Below are 15874 nucleotides of genomic sequence, written 5' to 3' on the forward strand. Positions count from 1 at the left end.
TAGCATGCATCAGCTCCTTGTGAGTCTCTGTGATCTGGAGTTTGAGGTTGTCCACCTCCTGTTTCAAAACAGCGAGGATGTGGGCCAAGAAAAAGTTGACTTCAGTCAGATCATTGTGATCACACCTCTGGTTTGAGTCATCTGCCTTTACTTCTCTTCCATCTTTGTCCAGTTGCTTTTGGCTCTGGTGCCGTAATTGCTCAGCAGCACTGGTTAGGAGGGTGTTCCTCACGACACATAGCCAGTCCTTTTGGTCTGCCATCTGGGCAGTTAGGCTGAGCATCTGCAACATTTAGGCACGCTTGTGGTGAGAGTAAGGGCAAGAGACTACTGCAAGATCAAACAGAATTTAGGGCTAAAGGCACAGTGAGCAGCCAGGTGTATAAAATACAGCTAGCTTTAATAAATGACTTAAGATGGTTCTTGTGGTCAGATTATTTCTTAGTATTTCTTACTGATGGCTCACAACAGGCTTGACCTCCGAACAAATGGAAAAGAGAAAGAGAGAGGAAGAGGAGAGCTTTCCTATTAGATTGTGCTTATTAGTGGTGCTCAAAATTATGCCATAGCAATCATTCGGATTCCTTTGTAACTGGCTCATAAAATTGAAGCAACTGTTGTAAATAAACAAAATCAAGAAGGAGAGTATGTCTAGTTGCTTGTGGTTATATTGGGAAATTAAACCACACAAGACTAAACAGGAAAATGTAAATAAATCACATAGATGAAAGAAATAATAATAGTAAAAACAAATAGCTGACTGCTAGTATAATTAAAATCAATAAAATATTTAAAGAAGTGATTAAAACAGCAGAATGACCTGGTATTGGGAATAGTCAATAGCACTAGTGATTAACAATTAGATTAGCTTTGGAAATCACTCTATAGTTGGTCACAGCTGCAGCGTGTTCAGGACCACACCATGTGTGTGTCCCTCCCAGAAGTTTAGTCAACGTGTTATTGAAATATCTCAATAAATCCTAGAATTCTTCTTTAGTTAAACACTTTACATGTAATTAAATTTAGATTTAATCACCCTAGTAACTGCAGATTTAGCTGAACAGTGTTCAGGGAGAAATGCACCTAAGTGCAGGTGAAATTAGCTGAGAAGAATTAAAGGTAAGGAAAGAAAGAAATCAGAAAACCAGGAATGTGGTTAAGGGAAATTGGTTTAGATCAGTTCACACTGCATACACACAAGCTATAGTTAAAGGCTTCACGTAAATGATGCTAACCACTAACTGTAGAAGCTATTAGTTAGCTTAGCCTGAGGTGCAGGGCTGCTAGGTGAGGTTAGCTTAGCCACCTAGCCTGGTTTGTTTACAATATGGCATCACAGGGTGATGAGTTAGCACTTCCTGTGACAAGTCGTTGTCATGGGAACCAATGCACATTTGGGCAATTCAAACAGTTTATTGAGACTGTCTGCTCATTTCAAACAAGTTACGTATAGAGTTAAAATGTGACGCTTATACTTTCAGATTTTCAAAAACTTGATATTACATTCAGTAAAATGCAAATATGTTTTGGCATTTGCAAATTTTACTCATGTAAACTCTTCTCTCTACTTTAAACAACGTCTTGTACTTGTTTAAAGGGTAATTACACAGTTTGCTGTAAGTCAAAGCTTGTTTAAGCATATATAGTTAAGTCCGTCTTGTGCATGAATACTGATATTCCTTTCAGCGAGTGAAACACAGTTTTGGTCAAAAGGTAGCTATGCTTGTAGGTGCAGGCAAAGTTTAGATGAATGACATCAATCTTAACTATAACAGGGGAGCATTACCCAAATCTACATTTATATAACACTGTACTGAGATTCATTCATCAGAAACAGGTTAAGCAATACTGCAATTGGTATTTCTCCAACCAAAGCAGAATAATCAATTCTGGTACAGTTTACATGCCGCTGAGCTGAGATTCCTTCGTCAACACAGGCTTACGCTCTAATACTGAGATTAGGATTTCTTCGCTAAAATCAGATTAACTTTACACTGATACCATTTGAACATATGCTAAAATGTGTCAAGAGTAGACTCTTTCAGTTACAGTAGAGATGTCAATTCAAGCCATCACTTTATCAGCATCTAACAAGCCAGCAATTAGTGACCAAAATGCGCATCGTCTGACATATTCTGACTGGAATTATCAAATGCACACTTTTAAATTGACAGTGGTTTAAGCTCATAATCTTTGTTTATTCATGCCCGCATTCTCCACCATTACTGTAGGGAAAACACCCTAGGAAGTAAAATTAGCTCAAATGAAATATTTAGGGAATTATAAAGAGTTGTTTAGATTACGACCGAGCAACTGATTCGTCCAGCGTTCATTTGCTCGAGCCGTAATAAGCTCTTGTAACGGATATAAATATCCAACAATCGTGAAAACACTGATTAGAGCACGGTAACTTGATCACAGTTTAAGACATTAAATCATAAAGCACATAATACAAGACACTTTCCTTTTAAAATCTACAAGAGATTTTATTTATTCTAACACAAACTAATCTAACACAAAGGCACGCACATACACACACACACATTCATACGCGTTGCAGTAAGAAGGAAATGAGAGAGAAAGAGTTTTGAAAGAGAGAGAGAGAGAGAGAGAGAGAGAGAGAGAGAGATCTGATTAACCGAATTCTTATCAATGCATTTCAAGGACCAGAACGAACCATGAATCATTCATTTATGCACCAGTTCAGTTTTGGTCTGGAGGTACTTGCTTGCGTTGACTTAAAGGTGAATTTCCCTCGTCGTGCAGAGAGGGGTTTCCCAAGTCGATGATTGGTCCAGATCAGGTCCGTGTGGAACAATGAAGGAAGTCTCTTTGTCGCTGGAGTTGAAGCGGCAAAAGTCGTTGGTTGAACTTTGCGGCGAAACGTAGGACACGAGACTTTCAGCGGTAAAGGAAAATTAAGTAAAGAAAAGAAAAGTGAGTGAAGGTTGGATGGCTTGAATGGGCGGCTGGTCTGTTCTTCTTGTTACTCCATTGTTCTTGGTACTCTGGTCATGGTTTCTCTTACCAGAACTAACCAACTCCAGTTCATTTACTAACCAACTTCTCTCCATTCACTATCTTGCAATATGATCATTTAAACTTAGTTGTTTGTCACACCTCTGAGGAGTCTTGGCCAATCAGACATTGTCCTGTTTCAAGAGGGCCTTCCTCTGCCCCCAATAAAACATAAGTGTCACATCCCGGTCTGTCTCTGCTTTAGCAGAGTGCCATTTTAACATAATTGCTATTAAATGGAATACAATACATTTTAAACAGATTTCATTCAAGTCAGGATATAGGAAAGGGAGAAAGAATCAAATTAAGTCCAAATAAGGCATACTTTCAGTCATTCAGTCAAGAGTTAACACATTTACACAAATTGTGAGTGTTCTAAAGCCTAACTGTTTACAGGTAGTACTTGTGGACACATAATGCAAAATGTATGTAGTTAAAAGATGTTTGATAAGTCCGTTAAAATTGTTGGAACAATTTTGAAGCAGATTTATTTGTTCAACAGTCTCTTTGGCTCTCCTGTGAAGTAAGGAAACAAAAGGGTCTGGATTGCCTCTCTGTCTTCTTGGGTGACCCTTTGGTATGTCGCTTCTGCTATCAGGAAGCATGTGTCGTAAAAGTAATCAGCCTGGCTTTATCTGCAGACGGTTCGGAGCCGGAACCTCAATTCTGAATTAGAATTATGTTTTGGAAGAATCATCTAAATGATTCATTTGTCTGGTTCGTCCACAATTCTTACAGTTTTATTGTTTTATTAAACTACATTTAAAAACAGGAATTAAATAAACAACTTTAAATATGTCTATTAATTTGCCCATATAAAAAGTGATTCATTTATATACATTTTTATGTTTGAATTATTAAATTAATTAATTGATTCTTCTTTTTATTTTTAAGTGGCACCCCTGGTCCTCCATAATGCCCGTCCTAGCCTAGCGAGTATCCTAGCAAACATAGTCGGTTATGTCTTAAGTGAACGTATATTAGTCGAGAAAGACAGCGCATGTGGAACAGTATATGTACTGGATCGTGCATGGGAAAACAACTATTCCTGCTGCCTGTATTTAATGTTAAATCAAACAACAAATAACAAAGAAATCACTCACTGCTCTTGACTGAATAGTTTTTGTAACTTCATTAATGATTAATCTTTATTTATTTTATACAGTAAAGATAATATGCAGTGATATTTTATATTTGATTACTATTTGAAAACTGTTAGATACCTGAAAAACCTGAAAATCACTGTTCCTGGATCTGTTTTTTCGCTCTTCTTTATTCTTTTTTATGTAAGTTAGGCTATTAAGTATCGGATCGGGACTCGGTATCGGCAGATACTCAAAATCAAATGACTCGGACTCGAGGGCAAAAAAACGTGATCGGGACATCCCTAATTGTAATGTTTAAAGCGGGTGTCTTAACAAATGTCAGTAGAACGGGAAGATTTTAAAATGAGCAGTTCATTCATAAATACATAAAATCGTTGTGGAAATACAAGCCGGTTGTTAAGTCTGACGTCACGCGGCAGCGCTTCCGGGTCCTAACGCTCTATCTCATACCACACTACAGTCTATGATACCACACGAAAACAACAAATGGTGCTAATATACATACACGATTTGGTGTAATACTACAAAAAATATATAATTACAACCTTTAACTCCATATCAAAATTCCAGATGGCCAGACAATGATTCATCTTTTATAAATCATTAAAATATTAATATCTGTGACGCTGTGAGCACGGAGACTGTTGTGTAGACTGAAGTATTTAAAATGTTTAACTTTTTTAAATGATTGATATTTAATATGAATAAATAGCGCTCATAAATGGCCGTCGATGGCATTCTCAAGTGAAACGAGTCGAGGCTTGGACCCGGAAACGGCGTTCTTTACGTCACGACTTAACAAGCGGATAGCTGTGCTCCATTCGACAGGGTCCCTACGCAGTGTTCACTGCTCCCTACTCCCTGAGTATGGTATATCAGTTGAAGTGGACTTCGCTGACAATAATCGCTCATTTGGAACCATCTGCAAACGTCATCAAAGAAAGTCAATGACAGTGTCGCGCAGATTATGATATAACATAATAAATAGATATTATAATTTACTTTGAATTTAAAATGAATTTAAAACAGATTTGAAGCTGTAACTGTCATGCCATATGAAAATAAATTCTCATTTGGTTAACTGTATAAATATATTCTTAATCCATGGTTTGGGTCTCATCTCGTGCACTTTCTTTTCCACACGCAGCCGCATAGCAAAAAAAGGTAAATTAAAAAAAAAAAAAATGCTTTTCAACACTTTTACTTTGTCATGCCTATTCATACAATAAAATATGCAAATGTAACACTCATCGCCATAACCATTCATACTTTCGTTCGTATAATAACAAAATTTATGAATACTCAAAACACAAATGTAAATTCCTCCACAGAGCCGTTTAATAACTCAACGGCTCTGCTCCATCATAGTTCTGACTGGTGACGTGGTGCGCAATGACAGTTGGGTGATTTTACCTCTCTACTTCCTGTGAAGTGATGTATCGACGTTCCCTTATTCCCTATGCCGTTCTCAGTGCCCTTCGAACTAAACATGTTCGCACCCTTCGGATTGGAATCTAAATTAAGATGGCGAAATACCCTGTGAAGTCCACTTCGCAGTCCACTTATGGTCGGATGGAACGCACCTTATGTTTAGTTCCTGTTTCCTTTCTTTCATTACACGTCTTCACTCTTTGTGTAAGCTGTTGCATTCCTGGTTGCTCACTGTTTGGATTATGTCTCTGGTTTGGATTATCTTTGTTTGTGTGTGTGTTTTTAGAATAAAATGTGTTTTTTTTTCTTTTGAATATACTTTTTGCTGCATCTCACTTCTCTTACTTCCTGCTCATATGTAACACTTAAAATATAAACTGTTCAATCTTCCAGATCTAGTCTGCTTCATTTCAGCATTTTGTACACCATCATATCTGTACTGAAAAAGATCACATTGATAAAAAGGTTTATAGTGCATTTTTGCCTCATGCTGTGTTCAGCATCTGTTCAGCTTGAGTAAGGAAATATCAAGAATTATCAAGGCCTAATTAAAAAACCCATTTAAGGCATAAACACCAGTATAAATTTGATATTTTTTTGTTTGTGTGCACACCAATTCTGCACTACTTTTAATCAAATTTACAATTGATTGTGTTAAATATGATTAATTGTGAAACACTGCTCAATCCGTGAGACTGCTTGTCCTTTCTGTGACAGAGACAGGGGCATTTCCTCCGAGTAGGCAAGGGAGGCAGTGCCTCCTCAAAAAAATAGGATGAGAAAATAATCCATATTACATATAAAACAACACAAATATTACAAATTATGACATTAAAAAGAGCGCAAGTCACGCGTATTTCTTAAGGAACACTGCCCAACAGCGACACCCGCAGGTAAAGTTACACAGAGGAGTCATGCCTCCCTTTCCTCTCATAGGAATCTATAGAAAATCATCAGAACCCCGGCGTGCGGTGGGTTTTGTGGGGGATAATTGAGAATGAATGGGGGAAAGTCACGTGAGAGGAGGCAATGTCTCCATCGCGCTATGATTGGATGTAATTGGTTATGATTGGATATGATTGGTTTGTGCGATAAATCCCGCCTCTAGTTGACGTGCGCGTTCCGCGCGTAGGTTTGACTGAACAAATGATGGCGTCAATCGGAAGACTAATCGAAAAGTAAGTAAACAGATCACCCAGTTAGATATATCACTGCTTTATGTTACGTCAAAATCAAACTTGAAATGGACTGAAAGCATGATTACTGCGGGGTTTTTTAGTGCAATCAGCTTGGTGAAATTAAAAATGCAATTCGTGTCTGTGACAGACGGCGTTAATGGAGCATGACTGATGATCCAAAATATTCTAGGTTGACAATTAAAAAGAAAAACCGCAATAAACAAATAAAATATATTGTTCAAATTATTGCCAATGTAGAAATGCTTAAAACACTTGATGCTTGATGAGATTGACTTGGTTTTGATAAATAGAACATTGCATTGTTAATGTAAAATTACAAAATAGAGTTGTATTTGGTTTCTTTTGTTTTCTTTTTTTTTTTTTGATGTACTGTAAAGTAATGTTCATTTAACAAGGAAGATTTGTCAACTTTAAGAGTAATGCACATGAATTTACAATGATTAATAAAAAAATTTAAAAAATGTGCCTCCTCATTTCAGAGCACCACTGCACGCCACTGGACAGAGACAAGTTCAATAACCAGCACAACATGAGCAAAACACTATCAACAAAACCAAATTCCACCACAGAGGAGTTTTGAAGATGCACCATTGCATAATCGTAGTATTAATAGGTTGTGCTTGTTTTACCTGTGACTTTTTTCTCAGTGTCATCATAGTTGCTAGAGGTGAGGAGGTGTCCAAAGATCAGTGCAGGCACATACATCTTCTCATCTTTGTGTTCAACTACAGGAATTCCCTTCCCGTTATTCCACACGGAGATGATATTGGACTCTCTTATAGGACCAGGAAGACAATGCAAAGAAACAGAATCCAATTATGTTTTCCAACAAGATATCACTGTTTCTACAATATTATTCAAATATATTTAAAACTCTCTCAAACTGTAGATTGTTATACAAATATACAAATCACTTGCCTAGGACAGTTTAGCATTATAAAAATATTTGTCCAAAGAAAGTGAATAAATCTGCAAGGATATCTATCACAGACAGAGGAAGAGTGTGTGTGATTGTGTACATGGTTTATGAGGAAAAAATTGTGTATACTGATATTGGTATTACAACGTAAACACTTCCCGTGTCCCCATAAACCAAACATACAAAACTGTAAAGCTTTTGAATATAATCTTTTTTACGATATTCACAGATAGGAGAGAGGCTATCATGTAATTTGACGTCATAAAGTTTGATACAGCTGGTAAATAAATAAGCTGAATGAGAAAGTGTTTTAAATGTGTGTATTATAATTAAAGATTTGGAGGTCAAGATGCATCGTGATGCATGGAGAATCGTTTTACAATCGAATAGTTACTGTCTGAATCTGAATTGAATTTGTGAGGCAAGTGAAGATTCACACCTCTGCTAAATTGTTTTTTTTTTTTTTTTATTCAAAAAAACACCACAAGGTTTCTGTAAGTGTTATGTTTAGGAGTTAGTTTAGGGTTAGGGATTGAAAATATGATAAGCTCAGTATAAAAACCATTACTTCTATGGAGAATCCCAATAAACCACATATGCAAGTGTATGATGGAGGTGAAGTGAATGTGAAATAAGCAGCCATGGGACTTTATTAGATCATAACATCCACTGCATGCTCTCCCAAGAATCAATCACATCAACATTTCGCCACTGCAGTCGTCAAGTGCCAGCACCAACATCTACTTGATACAAGAGCATTTAGAGTCAGAGTCTTTAATCAGAGCAGATGTGAATGAGACTGATAAAGCTGCACTCACGGGTCAATGGTGATTTTGATGGTGGTCATGTTCTTGTCTCTTTGTTTGTTATCGGCTGCATTGACTGATGGTAAAAAAAATCACTTGTTACAGCATGAAAGATCAAAGACATTTATCATCCAGATATCTTTTGTTGGAAAATAGCAATTAGCTATAAAACAATCATAATAGTGATAATGTATATATTATTATTACTAGTCATAGTATTAATAAGAAAAACCTTTCAAAATTTGAAAAAACATATTATAGTACTTATTTAGTACAGCAATATTTATTTTACTATATATAGCCTAATATTACTAAAACATTTTAATATATGAAAAATGCCATGCTGAGACTTATGTGAACATTTTTGAGTGATGATGCAAAACAATTTTGTTGAATCAGTTTTGAATCGATTCACCCAAATGAAAAAATGAACAAAACTTAAAAACTCATGTCATTTTTGCTACTTAAGTTTACAAGAGACAAACTACAAAAACTACAAAAATCTTACCAAGGATCTCATCAAAGATTTTGTATAATCCAGGGACGAACGTGATCTCCCTCAAGTTCATTCCAATTTCTTCGTCAAAAACCCACATTTGCTGTAGGACACACAATCACTTGAGTATTAAGGTAAAGAAATAAAATTCATTTGATGGCACTGAAACAAGCTTTGAATCAGTCAGTTTAACATTTACTTCAACAGTGACTCTAAATTTCAATAACTTGTTTCTGTCTTAAAATTTGTTTCATTATAAAAAGGTCGGGTTCACATTTTCCTGAATGTCAGTCTAAATTTTAGACTGAATATCTAATCTTGATACTCATCAAAGTTTTCTCTTACCTGAGTGACGGGTTCCACAGAGCCGATATAGGTGTCTGGACGGAGGAGGATGTGCTCGAGTTGAGTCTTCTTCTGGTAGATCCGCTCCACTGACATCTTCTTAGAGCTCTCTTTCTTGACCGTCTCACTCTTCCCTGAATCTCCCCGGCCGTTCACTTCCTCTTTCTTCGCACCATTGTTCTTGTCAAAGAGGGTCTGTTGTTAGATACATCCATGCAACTTTGTTAAACTTGTCCACGGCTATCAAATGGTTCTCTCAAAAAGTTTGCGAACCTTTTTATTGTTTTTGATGTTGGAATTATTTTACAGAAACAAAAGGTAGCTGAAATAGTTGGTTAATCATCTAGATGGATTGGATTCACAGTTGCTTTGCAAATATACTTGTGCAATAGATAATCTCTGTAAACTCTGTATATGTATGTACTAGTGTATTATCAATCTGTTTGTTTTGTCGGTCAGTAGTTTGTTGAACTCACTCTATAATCTTTTAACATGTCTATGATTAAAAAAAGGTACTCTTTTCAAAATGGTGAAATGTCAGTGCTTTATAATACTGTAAATCTGTATTTCCTCTGCATTTTACTGGTTGTTATTTCCTAGATTGCACTGAATTGAATCTGACATGTCAGAAATTCCAGTGACTTTAGACACACTCATTTATTAAGTTGTCGTTATAGCAGAATTTGACTAATAATAATAATAATAATGTTTATTTATATACCACCTTTCCAGAGCTCAAGGTCGCTTTACATTACAGTTACAGTTGCACCTGGAAGCAATAAACAGAAATGTCAACAGACAATCTAACTGTAAATATAATCTGTAAATCTGTAAATAATCTGTAAATCTAAGATTTATATTACAAATGTGTAAATATTATCTACAAAACATCTTGTAACTAATGTGTAACATAACATGTTAGGGTCGACATTATGTTTACCAAGTCTAATAACATCACTTGCAAAAATCTACACCTCATATATCAGTAATTCAAACTCATAATATTAGTAACCTAGTTCATTAAACTGGCCTGGGATCAGTTCTTATAATTAACATCTATCCTTCCACGGACAGACCTATTGTTGTGGCTTTGAGTGATCAAACCCAAATAAGCCCTTCCACCCTGTCCCGGTTTAAGATCAGCATATCACTGTGGACTTTTGGTTGTAAAAGAGCAACAGTCTGCGTGTGTAAACATCGCATGGGTAAGTTTGACTAACAAAGATGAGAAAGTTGAAATCAGTGGAAAGAGTTATTCACTACTGAGAATCAACACAAAAGAACTTCTTCTACATCACCACGAAGAGCTTCACAAATCATGATCTTCATTCACAAATTGATGATTAAATATGAGGTATTTAAAACAGATGTTAAGCAAATGGATATAATGTGCACTGCATGAATAATAAAGAGATGCAGATGAGTCTGTGAGCTTTATGTTGAACTGGATGAATGTTGCAGCTAAAAGGCTAAAGAACATGCGTCCGTACACACAGTGGTTATACATTTTAATACGCGAAGTCTGTGCATAATAACACATGAATTACAATGTTAGTAATCATATATGACTTACCACCCAGGTTAAGCCCCCGCTTCCTGCTGCACCGTTAGACATTTTCTATTGTGTGTGCCCAGAAAAACAATCAGGATCTGTCCATATGTGATCTCCAAACGCCTCAAACGCCGGGCACCATCCGGGCTGGGTTCCCGTGGTTTCTCTTTCCTTTGTTTATTTACTGCTGTGCTGGAGGTAAGGTTCCGCGGGCTGGTTTCATGGAGGAAGTACGTACGCTTCTACGTGACTGTTCCTCGGCTATTGTTAAAATCGACCACCGGCGCCTGCTCAAGGCCTAGTGCTCAAACTAAGACTTTTAAATAGCTCCTTAATATTAAAAGATGTTAAAAAAAACTTCGTAATTACATGCTAATAAAGACAAAATAAGTTATTAAATGATACAAATACATTTAATTTTTCGTTTGCTAAGTACGAATATTGCCACATTAAAAGGATTTTCATTCAATAACAAACAGCCGCGGCGTTCGTCCGGCTACACTATTCGCATGGCGACATGCCCCCATAGCTCCACCCGACCAATAGGATGTCAAGAATCTGAGGCGCCGGCATTTCAACCAATGAGCAGTATAGTCTGCGTCGTGCAGCGTCACGCACTTTAAATTTTTTTAGTCTAGGTTCGCAAATAAACTGACTTGTCTCGTCGTTGCCACAGACCCAAATGACCAGACGGCACGTTTTTTGGAGTCCTCCTTACCCCGACTAGAGCTGTTCCTGGAAATGTCCCCGTTTTACATTACTTTCAAAACAACCCCCAAATACACTACAAAAAGCCCAACCAACATAGACTGCTGTGTGTAGAGTAGTAATTATTTTTTTTTTTTAAAAAGAGAGGGCTGCAAGCTACACTCATTGTAACTAGGCTACTCTTGTTAAAGTAATACTGTTTACTGTGCAGGGCCTGTGTGTCTATACCACGTGGGTGAAAGTACACCCATATGAAGAAATTAAAAAAAAATAAATAAAAAAGAATAATAAACTAACCAATTACACTTGCAACAATTACATTTGCAGAAAGCACGTGCTCTGCTCAAAATGAGCCTAAAATCAGAGGTGTAAAGTATTTGAATAAATGTGAGTGGCATAAAAAATGGACAAAAAATGGCTTATATTAATGGCTTTATTATATTATATTATATTATATTATATTATATTATATTATATTATATTATATTATATTATATTATATTATATTATATTATATTATATTATATTATATTATAATTCCCCCTCCTCCTACTCTATCATGATGTAATACTACAGGTATGGTTATAATAGGTTAGGGCCCCAAAGCAGATGAAAGTTGTTTGAAGATTATAAAATTGCATTTTATAATGACCTCAGTATTTTATAATTAATATAAAATAGAATAGAATACAATAGAATAGAATAGAATACAATAGAATAGAATAGATGTATTGGCTATCAAGGGTAATAACATCCAGTATGTTTGGAGGCAAATTTAACACTCCCTTGGGACCACCCCATTCATGGGTGGTCTCACAATGCTTCACTGTTGGCATGACAAAGAACTCATCATGGTAGCGTTCACCTTTTATTTCCCTGGACTATTCATTTTCCAGATGTCTCAAACAGTCGGATGGGGACTTCATCAGAAAAAATAAGTTCTTTCAGTCTTCTGCTGTCCAATCCTTGCTGTACTTGCAGAATTCTAGTCTGTCCTCAATGATTTTCTTGGAGAAAAGTGGCTTCTTTGCTGCCCTTCTTCACCAAGCCACTGTCCAAAAGTCTTGACCTCACTGTGCCTACAGATGCACACCTGCTGCCAATATTGAGCTCTGCACATGGTTCAGGATTGACTCTTCAGGAGGTGACCATCCTGCCGCTTGCTGGACACTCTGGGATGTTCTGAAGGCTTCTTCATTGCAGTTGAATTTCTCAACTTGAAGTTCCTGATGATCCAGTAAATGGTTCTTTCAGATGCTTTGCATCAAAATGGCCTCACATGCAAAGAAATTGCTGCAAAGCGATGATGGGTACATGTCTTTCTTTAGAGGTAAACATTGAAGACGCAAGGACACAATGACTGGAAGCACTTTTTCCTCCTGACTAGAACTTGTTTGCACTTTCCCATGTGCTGATGTGATTAGTGAAATTATGCTAGCTGATCACTTTTTACCAGGACCTCAAACAGGTCCTTTTTGTTTGTTTGTTTTTGCCAATAAAGTGTTTTGCAAATACTGTATGTAAAATGCATCTGATCAACACCACAACAAAAGCAGCAAACTTTTAACAAGCAGTTAATCTAATGAGGGTTTCTGAGACTACAACCCACTGCAGAGAAACACCAAAACTTTTGGCCATGGATTTACCCTATCATTCAAGTGGGGGGCGGGACCATAATAAATTGCCCTTTTTTTAAAGGTAATGTACCTCCTTGTGGTTGAGAGAAACTAAGCCTTTGCAATCTGATATAAAAATAACTTTCTGTAAAGTTGTAAACATTGCTGAATAAAAATTTACCAGTGCCAACACTGGATTACAGAAGTGCCAAAATACAACAAATAAAGTTTGAAGAGAAAACACTAAGAATCTCATTCTGAGCAGGACGTCTCAAAATTAGGATTCTCCTCATCTATGTTTTCATGAGAATTATGATGCCCCAGTTATTTAGGAGTTATCAGTGGTTCATAAAATAATTTAGGAAGTGCAAGTAAATGATTAAGAAAACTATTTAAACATACATTTATACATATTATTATTTAGACATATAGTAATAGTTACTCAGTGCATTAATACATGCTTTATTAATACATATAACCTACTGTAATTCATGATTAATTCAGGTAGTTATAAAACATTTAGAGGTGGTCAGTTAACTATTGTTGTGAGCTCATCTAAAGTAATGACTATTTATGCATCGTAAAGCTTTACAAAGGAGATAAAAAAGTTATCTTCTGCACTGCTGTTCTCTAATGTTTTAAAGTTAGTACTGAGGTAGTTTTGACACTGTGAAATATTTTATTATAATATTTGTTGTATTTTGGCACTTCTGTAATCCAGTGTTGGCACTGGTAAATTTTTATTCAGCAATGTTTACAACTTTACAGAAAGTTATTTTTATATCAGATTGCAAAGGCTTAGTTTCATTTAGTTTTCTGGAGGTTTACATGAATTTTTATTTTCTGTGACATTGCAGAGGTTTATTTTTAATTTTATATCAAATTACCCTTCATAAGGTTTCTCTATCCTTTAAATCTCTTTATAAAAGCTTTATGAGCTCACAAAAATAATTAACTGACACCTACTAAATGTTTTATAACTGTTATGATCACCACCTGTTCCTGTCAGTTCCTGGACTACACTTCCCATAATCCTCCCGGCTTATCACCTGCACTCACTCCACAATCACTCCACACTAATCACCACACACAGCTGCAGCTCATTACCAGGACTATAAAGGACTTTTACACACACCACCTCACCGCGAAGTCTTGTTTACCTTGTATCACAATTCTGAGCATTTATCCTGTCTGCCAGTCTGTTTCCCGTTATCGACCCGTTGCTGCCTGTCCTGACCCTTGCCTTGTATACTGTTTTGTGAGTGATATCTGCCTAGCCTGACCATTGCCTGTTTCCTGACTACGATTTTGCCTGTCCCTTGCTGATCCTGTTTGCTCCTGATTTACCCTGCCTGTATGACCACGCTCACTTTTAATAAAGCTTGCAATTGGATCCCTGCCTGAGTCCACTTCGTTACAGAAGACTTCGCCATACCCAGATCCAGCAGCTTCTGTGAGCGTTTCCAGTCTCAGCATGGACCCCGCAATATGTCTCATCTGCCTTCGTCAAGGTAACTGTACCCTGGAGGACCATATTCAGAAGTTTCTGGACATTGCTTACTGTTCAGATTTGCCTGACTGTGTCTTGATAGACTTTTCTTGTGATGGCGTTAACCAGCCACTCCAAAATAAACTACGACAAGAAGGACCACGTTTATCACTCAGCGGTTTTATGGATTATGCGTTATTAACTGTGGGCTCTCCATTCACTGTGGGTGTCGCGGAGAAATGCGACACCACGGTGAATTATGTAATGGCTGCCACACCAATGGACACTCACAAAATGGCGGCTACCATCACAACAACACAAAGTCAAAACACAGTTGATCGCCCAGAGTCACGTCACGTCTCCGCTGATCGCCCAGAGTCACGTCACGTCCCCGCTGTTGTTCCAGAGCAGCCCTCTCTCCTTGTCAGTTCTGTCATGGCCAAGAGGGCTGTTTTCACTTTTTATGTCTTGGCTGTCATGCGTGCGTGGAGGATGTACTCGAGCTCTATGGACTTGGGAGCAGTCTGCCAGCCCGAGCCCGCTGTTGTCCCAGAGCAGCCCGCTGTTGTCCAAGAATGGCCTGCTGCCGTCTCAGAGCAGCCGTTTGCCCCGCTGGCTGCTTCGCTTTCAAGCCCGCCGGTCGCAACGCACTCAAGATCGCTGGTCGCAACGCACTCAAGATCGCCGGTCGCAACGCTCTCAAGTTCGCCGGTCGCAACGCACTCAAGTTCGCCGGTTGCAAAGCACCTCAGCTGTCTGGATGCGATGGACAAGATGGCTGTTTCGCCAGTGCCCACGGGCAAGATGGCCGCCCCTTTGGTGTCAAGGAACATAGGGGGTGTTCCAGCCATCGAGTCTGCTCCAGAACCTGTGTTACTTGACCTGCCGGCGCCCCACGAGCTCCTTGTCCACGAATCGACCATGGCCACCGTTGATTTCCCCAAGAACTTTTTTGGGGGGGGGCAGTATACCTAAGGGTGGGGAGCTTGTGGGTGGGGACTGTGCCCGGCCACTGCCTTTTAGGGCCTTTGAACGGTCATGGCCATTTGTGAACCCTGACCCTCCGTGGTTTTTAATGGACTCTGACCTGCTGTAGCTGCCCAGGCCACCTGACCCGCCGTGGCTGCCCAGGCCACCTGACCTGCCGTGGCTGCCCATGGCTCCTGACCCTCCGTGGCTGCCCATGGCA

General features: G+C 38.0%; 1 protein-coding gene across 5 annotated transcripts in view; it reads right to left on the bottom strand.

Annotated features, from left to right (window-relative positions):
* top2b (DNA topoisomerase II beta) overlaps positions 1–11603 on the bottom strand; it is a 79596-nt gene extending 67993 nt beyond the window's left edge. For 2 of the 5 annotated variants that reach the window (XR_010897247.1, XM_067410876.1), the window contains exons 1-5: positions 10894–11602; positions 9321–9515; positions 8988–9078; positions 8492–8555; positions 7384–7529 (exon numbers count right to left, since the gene is read on the bottom strand). Coding sequence is in view for 4 of the 5 variants with exons in the window: in XM_067410876.1 (XP_067266977.1) it covers positions 7384–7529; positions 8492–8555; positions 8988–9078; positions 9321–9515; positions 10894–10935 (538 nt within the window). In the remaining variant the exon portion in view is untranslated. Of the gene's footprint in view, positions 1–7383; positions 7530–8491; positions 8556–8987; positions 9079–9320; positions 9516–10044; positions 10090–10893 lie in introns of all 5 variants that reach the window. The other 3 variants (XM_067410877.1, XM_067410874.1, XM_067410875.1) reach the window with 3 other exon arrangements.
* Between the last annotated feature and the right edge of the window lie 4271 nt (positions 11604–15874).

The sequence above is a fragment of the Chanodichthys erythropterus genome, chromosome 15 (assembly GCF_024489055.1).
Source record: "Chanodichthys erythropterus isolate Z2021 chromosome 15, ASM2448905v1, whole genome shotgun sequence".
In the NCBI taxonomy this organism is placed as follows: Eukaryota; Metazoa; Chordata; class Actinopteri; order Cypriniformes; family Xenocyprididae; genus Chanodichthys; species Chanodichthys erythropterus.